Raw genomic sequence first — 7,996 nt, 5'->3', positions numbered from 1 at the left:
AAAAATTACATGTTATCACTTGGCTTATTTACACTGCTCTAATAGCTTGTCCGTGTTTGAAACACAGGATCCTTTTCACTTTCCAAGTTCACATGCGGCATTTTAAGGACAAAATAAACATTATTCAATAAAACTAGAGTAATTAATTACATCATGTTTTACAAAATTTTAGCGAAGAAAGGATTTTACATATTGAATCTTACATTTGCGAAGAATCATAGTGAGCTTCTGCTGCATCTTAGAAAAGAAAACAATCATCAGAGAACAAAAACACAATAAAATTGCCAAATTACACCGAAAAGAAAAACATAATTTTGTGCAGGCTTATCATTTGTTTTCTTCTTTTTTGCTTCTCTTATTTGTTGTATTTGTTTAGTTCTGACAGTACATGCAAAAGATTATGTTAACAAATAAAATTTTGATGAAAAAGAAAATATAGAGTTACAATATATCTTACTCATCATCAGATTCAGTTTCTTTTTTAGAAGATGAATCCTCAATAATGTGATTTCTTTTTTGGATTGCATCCTGGAAAGCAAAGAATTATCAAGCAAATAAACACAACAAAATTGATAAAATACACCTGAAAGCAATGCATACTTTTTTGCAGGATTGTGAACTTTTTTCTTCAATCTTCCTTATGTTATTTGCTCCAATTCTTCACTTCTGATAATAAATTAAAAACATTCTGTTAATAGATAAAATTTTGATATAAACAGAAAACATAGCATTCCAATGATAATTTCTGAATCTTACTTATCATTAGATTCAGTTTCGTTTTCGGAAGATGAATCCTGAACAATGTGCTTCTTTTTTTTAGATTCTATCCTAGACAGCAAACAATCATTAGGTAATAAACACAGTAAAAATGATAAAATAAACCGAAAAATAATACTTACTTTTTTGCCTTTCTTGTTAGTTGTTTTCTTATTTTTAGTGCCTCCTCTGAGTCTTGTTTAGAATCAGACTCAGAGTCAGTAACACTATCACTTTCTGAAGAAATGTTCTTCTTTTGTGGCTTATTTTTCTCCTTCTTTTCTTCTTTTTTCATTCTCGTCAATTTGTCTTTCAGCTGTGCTCTCTTCACAATACCCTAAAACAGGTAAAATATTAGTTTACGTCATATATATAAAACAAATACATCGAAATTAAAGAAAAAATTCTGTTGAGTTACCATATGATCCTTAATCTCAGCTTCTATCCTCTAAACTAGCAACTCCCTAGTCCAATGCTGCAACTACGATGGTCCAAAAATTGTTTCCAATGGCTTATTTTTGTGTGTGGATTCATGAAAATATACAATCATGAGAGCATAGAGGCGGCCATTAACAGATTTTTTATTTTTCAATATGTGCTCATTGATGCCCTTGATGAGGAAGTTGAGGACATGACCACCCCAATTCCACTCATGTATGGTGTCCACACGAAAAATCGGCGGTATGTGAACAGGAAAAACTTTGTTTATGGTTGTCGGTAACAAGAAGGACATCTGAATGTAGAGGATGAATGTCCTCTTGAACTTCAGCCGATCTTTGTCCCCGTCAATACTAATCTCCATCATCAAGTCTGTCAATTACTTTAAAGTATTGCCTTGAAAGCTTCTATAAACTTCCTTGTCCTCCTCACTAAGCTTTTAAAATTTAACTTTGCCTGGAAAGAGCGACCTTACAAAAGTAGCAAAAAAAATATTTCAATTACACAAATATAATGTAAAAATACACCGAAATAATTAACATAATAGATTACAAAGAATGCAAGTATAACAGTTTATGTAATCGGTTTACCAGATACATTCAAGTCAAGGACAACTCCTATATTTTCTTGGGTGATGTTGAATACACCGTACCGGGTGTCCAATGTGATTTTTATCAGATCAAACGAATATGCCAACTCTTTTCATAGGAGGAATGTGCATCAAACCATCAAATCTCAATTTCCGGACAATGACTTTCTTTTCATGACTCATGTTTTCGAATTTATCATAATGAAAGAGTCTTGTGGAGCATCTCAAGTAATGAGTTTTTTTGTAAACAAACGAGAATCATCTAAATAAATTATATTTATACAAAAAAAATTGAGTTAGTCTAAATATATGTGCTTACATTATATTTTGGTGCAGGGTTCTTGCTCGCCATTTTTTCTATAACGAATAAAAAATAAGGTTAATAGATAACAACAGTATCTAGTGCACTTCAATTCATAAGAAATACATTGAAATACGAGCCATATATATTGCTATTATTTATTTCTTTATTACATCACACAATGTGATTTTCAAAAAGAAATGCAACTCAATCAAACATGCATCAAATGGACAAAAACAGTTGCTAATTACTCAAATATGTACAAAAATAACATCAGAAACAGAATAACAATATTCTTTTCTCTAGTTACAACATAAAGCGGTCAACAGATATAGTACACCTTAATTCGCACAAAATACAACAAAAAAATTTCCAAATACACTGAAACAACAACAAAATACACCAAAAGCATTTTCAGCAAGTTCTGAGATCAACGCAATTCGAAATATGCAAACACTCAAACATGCACAAAAACAAATTCAAATGCTTCAAACACATGCAGATATTGGTTAAATTATACGATAAAAACTACAAAATATTTTTACGCCGATCTAACATAATAGTTACACCAACCTAACAATTTTACTTCGTATAATCAGAATAGTAATCATTAAAAGGCAAGAACATAATATGATTGTACTAAATAAAGAGATTTATGAGCATGTAGCATTTTACGAATAGAATGAGAGAGAATAAAGTGTTAAAACTGCAAGATTAGTGAACATTAACTTCAATAATCTTTTGTATTTTTTTTTGTGTTTGTTGCTGAAAATTTTGAATTTAGCTTTAAAACTTCCTTCCGTTTTCGCGACAATTTTGAGAGATTTTGATCTTTGTTTGAATTTTGAGCATTGCGGTTTTGATTGAGGAAGAAAAATCGTTTGTCATATTAGTTTTCGCACTATTTAAAAGTTGAAGAAATATGTATTTATACATAATCTAAACTAAAGGTTATTTTTATTGAGTTTAAACTAATTTATATAAATTTATATGTCAAAAAAATTTGTTTGTCTAACAGAAACAATAATAATAATAATAACAAGAGATACATTAATAACTAAATTATTATGAATGAAGTCAATAAAATATATCACGATCACAATAACCAATAGCCAGTAGCCATTTCTCCCAGCGATCAGAACAAATCTAATTTCTAGATGGCAGCACCACTGAAATATGCTTAATTAGAATCCAAAGTTTTGAATTTCAGATGAGTAAGTGGACACAGTGTAATTAGCAAATAAGCTGCACATTTCCCGCAGCAGTGAACAGATGAGCGTGTTCCCATAGCCATGCTTTGTCTGTATTGCATGTATCCTTTCCCACTTGGTACGGCACCTACTTTAATTTAGTTTATATGGGTAAGTAACACAAGAGTAAAGGAATCCCATTCCCAAGATCCATTCCCCCCTGCCTTGATTGGAACTTACAACTACCGCCCTTACCTCTCAAGCAACACCACTTTTAAGTTTTAACCATATATATATATATATATATATTGCCCTCCTTCGCCCTCAAGGCTCCAAAGCTCTCTGTTTTTAGGGTTTTCCCTTTGAAGCCTACTACCTCAAGCATGCAAGGAGGAAAAAGAAGATCATCGTCAAAGCGATATACCAACAAGTGTGCTTCTTTGGTTAAGGAGCAGCGTGCTCGTCTCTACATCCTACGCCGCTGTGCCACCATGCTTCTCTGTTGGTACATTCAAGGAGATGACTGATTCTCTCATAATAATCCTGCACCCTTCTTGCTTGTTTGCTCATTAGGGATTGCTTGGCTACATTGCACTCTGCTGTCATCCACTACTCTACTTGGTCTCTCTTTTTGACCCATTCATTTCTCAATTCAATGGCTGGGTTTTGTTGCTGATAGGAGACCTAGCTAGCTTTGTATGTGGTGGATTCCCTCAGTGCTGCATGCTTTTTCCACAATCTCATGATGACCATCATGCAAGCCCTGCATCAATTACTCTCTATCATCACTCTATCAATCATCTAATTAGGGGTAGAGAAGAAGGACCCTGCCGTCCAATAAGGAAAACAAGATTATTTGTTTGCTCTATATTATTTTTAATTCAGTCATGAGAATATTATGTTGATATAGATTTGGATTCTCTAAAGTTTGAATTTCATTTTAAAGAGGAAAATGTGATCTCTTACCATTTATTTTATAAGTGGAATCAAGAATAAATATAAAAGAGAAACTATTTAAGTGTAGAAGATGACATTTTACTCTCTAACTTTAGAAGATTCAGATCCTGTTGTTATATATAGCTTACTTAACGCTTACCCTCCATATATTGTAGATGTCAACCCACTTCACGTTTCTAGTCAACAACATACAAACTTTCTAAAATTTGCAAATTTAATTTCACTATTAAACCAAATATTCTCTTTCTTAATCAATTAAACGCATTTAACTGAGTCAGTGTTGATTTATTAATGTTCAAATTTATATCTATTTGTAGTTTTGTAATCCTAAAAGATGAGATGGGTCAAATTCTGCGGTAAAGCCTCATAACCAAAGAATTACGGCTCTGTCCTTTTCTTTTCCGTCCAATGAAAAAGAATAAGCAAAATCTCCAAATTAAAACTAAAAAACGTAAAATAATAAAAACAAAAAGAAGCTAAGTAAAGTTCAAAAAGCAACTGAAGCAGTATAATTGATTGTCTTGTATCCAAGTCCTTGAATAAAAAGACGTAAAGGAGTAGATAGGAAAATTTCAAGGATCAGCGGAATCTAGAAAGAGACATAAGTAGGCATGCACTTAACCGTGAGTGCAATAGGCAAGAAAGTGACAAGAATGACGAAGGTTTTTGAATGGAAGTGGGTAGTTGTTGGTTAAAATAATGGAATTGGACGGGAACGCATGCACAAGTGTGGCGGCCCCTCTCCCGTCCCAGATGAAGAAGGGTGAAAGTGTGACATATTTTGCGTAGATTGCGCAGCTTAATCTTCATAATTAGGGGGTGGGGCCATGCCATGAGAGTGGATTCCTAATCATATCAATTAATGATTAGGGACACCACCATAGCCGGCATTGCTAACTTTAGTTTGTGTATGCATGCTACGATAAGCCACTAGCTGCTTCATTCTGCTTTACTTGAGCAGCTATATATAAAAGAAGTAAAGAACTAAGTACTTCATTGTAAACACAATGGGTAATGTGAAGAATATCATCATAGCGTTCTTGGCACCCCTTCCATCCATCCTCTTCTACCTCTCATTCCTCAACCACTATCACTACTCACCGACTTCACACCATCCATCTCTCTGGAAATGGTGCTATGACCACCCTCTCCTGTTAGCAAATGTGCTCTTCTTTTTCAACATCAACGTCCTCTTCTGGCTCGTTGCTCTCCTCCAGTCCAGCCACTGGGTAGGCCACACTGCTCAGCTCTCTGTTTTTACTTTACTCTCATCTTTAAGTGAAACTGGTCTTTTTGGTGCAGATGATTGACCCGTATTGGACAGTGATACCGGTGATTCTTGTTCATTACTACGCATCTCACCCTGTGGCTCAATATGATTGGTGGAGGTCGAGGATCCTGATCGTGTTGACATGGGTGTGGAGTATGAGGCTCCTTCACAACTACTTGAGGCGAGAGAATTGGCAATGGGGTCAGAGGCAGGATTGGCGCTTCACTGAAATGGCCCGCCAATACGGAACCCATTGGTGGTGGGCTTCCTTCTTCGCCATCTACCTTCCTCACCAGATCTTTCTCATTGCATTATCCCTCCCCATGTATGTTGTCCACTCCTCCGTGGATCAGCCTCTCACCATGTGGGACATGGTAGCGCTTCTTCTCTGTGTATCCGGCATTGCCATCGCCTTCCTTGCAGACACACAGCTCCACAACTTTGTGAAGCTAAGAGAAGGTGGCGAAGCAGTGGTTCCTGTCCTTGAGACTGGGCTGTGGTATTATTCACGCCATCCGAATTACTTCGGGGAGCAGGTGTGGTGGTGGGGGGTATTTGTGTTTGCGTGGAGCATGGGACATGGATGGACCTTTGTAGGAGCATTCAGCAATAGCATGTGCTTGGCTTATGTCACAAAGCTTGTGGAGGATCGAATGCTGAAGCAAGGTTACAGAACAGAGGCTTATACCCTTTATCAGCGCACAACTTCGGTTTGGGTCCCTTGGTTCAAGTCCCACCACCTTAAAACTAAGAATGCTTGACCTTTGCTTATTTCATCTTCATCCCATCCTAACCACAGATTAAGTGGCTGGCTGGGGTGTTGGATTCCAATTTGCTATAAATTTTAATTACTTTTCTGTTTCCATGTCAACTCAACTGGACCATATGATACCTTTTGAGCCTCTAAGGGTGTGTTTGGAAAACTCGTTGGAAGAGAAGAAGCACGTTTAGACTTCTTGAAAGCTTCAACTTTTGGTTTGGCAAATCTTTTTTTCATGAACGCAGAAGTGATTTTGCTACCAAAACCAACGTTTACAAGAAGCAACTATTTTTAGCTTCTGCGTTTTCTTAACGAGCTTTTAGCCATGGATACTATCTATTTATTTATCTTTTACCAACTTTATCCTTCATGTATGTTATTATATTATTTATAAAATTCTTGTTATTTCTATTTATATGAGTTCTATTTTTTTATTATTTATTATTTTTATTTTTTTCAACTGGTTGTTCGATATTATACACTTTTATAATTATGATTTTTGTGTATTATGTTTGTTATTATCTTTTTATAATATGATTTATTGATTCTATTAGGTAAAATAAATTAAACAAAAAATTAACTATAAATAATAATAATAATAAAAAATTATAACATACTAAAAAAAGAGCACTAAAAATACTAAAAATATACTATATAAAAAGATCATAAAAAATTTTTAGATTTGTTTCAATTACTATAAAATAAATATTTAATTTTTTATTATTTTTAGTACTTTCTTTTATAATTGTAATTCTCATATACTATGTTTTAGTGTAATTTTTTATAACATAGATTATGATTCTATTAAAAAAATAAATTAACTAAAAAATTAATCATAGATAATAATAAAATCATAAACGTTGGATTCCAAATTAATATTAAGAATAAGATTATTGAGAGTACTAGAATAAGAGTACGATGTAAAAAAATACTAAAGTAACATTCTTAGTTAATACTTAAAAAAAATGTAACATATTTGATTAAATAATCTTTTATATATATATCTAAAATTTATATTGTTTTATTTTTATTTAAAAATATATTTTATCTATTTTTATATGTTCTTTTTATTTTAATAAATAAATATTAATTTTATTATAAAATTAATTAATAAGATCTATTTAAATATCTAAATTAGAATGATAGGATAATATAAAAAAATTATTTAAGTTGAGGTCTATTTTAGTAATTTTTTATCTAAAAGTGATTTTGAATGGTATAAGCCAAACAACATTTATTTTACTATAATCAATTTTGATACAAAAATTACCAAACATAAATCACTTTAACACAAACTTACTTTTTATCAAAATCAAGTTTGCAAAATCAATTTTATACAAATTCTCGTTTACAAACTGTAATCCAAACACACACTAAGTCTCTAACACAAGATAATTAACGACAAAAAAAGTGTTGAATTTACACCCGTGATCACGGGAATAAAATATTACAGAAACCCGCACGATCTCACTTGGTTTAGTTTATTATCCATAGCTTCAGGATCACATGTCCATAATTCAATCTCTAAGCGATGTCTTCTTTCTTTTCTTCCATAAAAAGAAAAGCTAAATTGCCTACCTAATTAGCAGTTCAATGATCGCAATTAATCCTGAAGCCTCTGTAAAATCCCATTACAATCTGCGTAATCTTCTAACAAAAAATGGAGAGTTCATCAAGCTGGCAAGCTCACTTATTTATAATATACTATATAGTCTTAGAAGTTAGAACCCTAACA

The 7,996-nt window shown here is 33.0% G+C and overlaps 1 protein-coding gene across 1 annotated transcript; it reads left to right on the top strand.

Moving 5' to 3' along the window:
* The first annotated feature begins 5,158 nt into the window (after positions 1-5,158).
* On the top strand, positions 5,159-6,364 carry LOC107646139 (uncharacterized protein C594.04c). The gene is made up of 2 exons (XM_016350332.3): positions 5,159-5,460; positions 5,534-6,364. Exons 1-2 carry the CDS (start codon positions 5,239-5,241, stop codon positions 6,260-6,262), a joined length of 951 nt encoding a protein of 316 aa, XP_016205818.1. The 5' UTR covers positions 5,159-5,238; the 3' UTR covers positions 6,263-6,364.
* Positions 6,365-7,996: the final 1,632 nt, after the last annotated feature.

Source organism: Arachis ipaensis, chromosome B6 (assembly GCF_059453495.1).
Source record: "Arachis ipaensis isolate K30076 ecotype BB chromosome B6, ASM5945349v1, whole genome shotgun sequence".
Classification (NCBI taxonomy): domain Eukaryota; kingdom Viridiplantae; phylum Streptophyta; class Magnoliopsida; order Fabales; family Fabaceae; genus Arachis; species Arachis ipaensis.
This window is presented reverse-complemented; position numbering and strand designations above follow the sequence as displayed.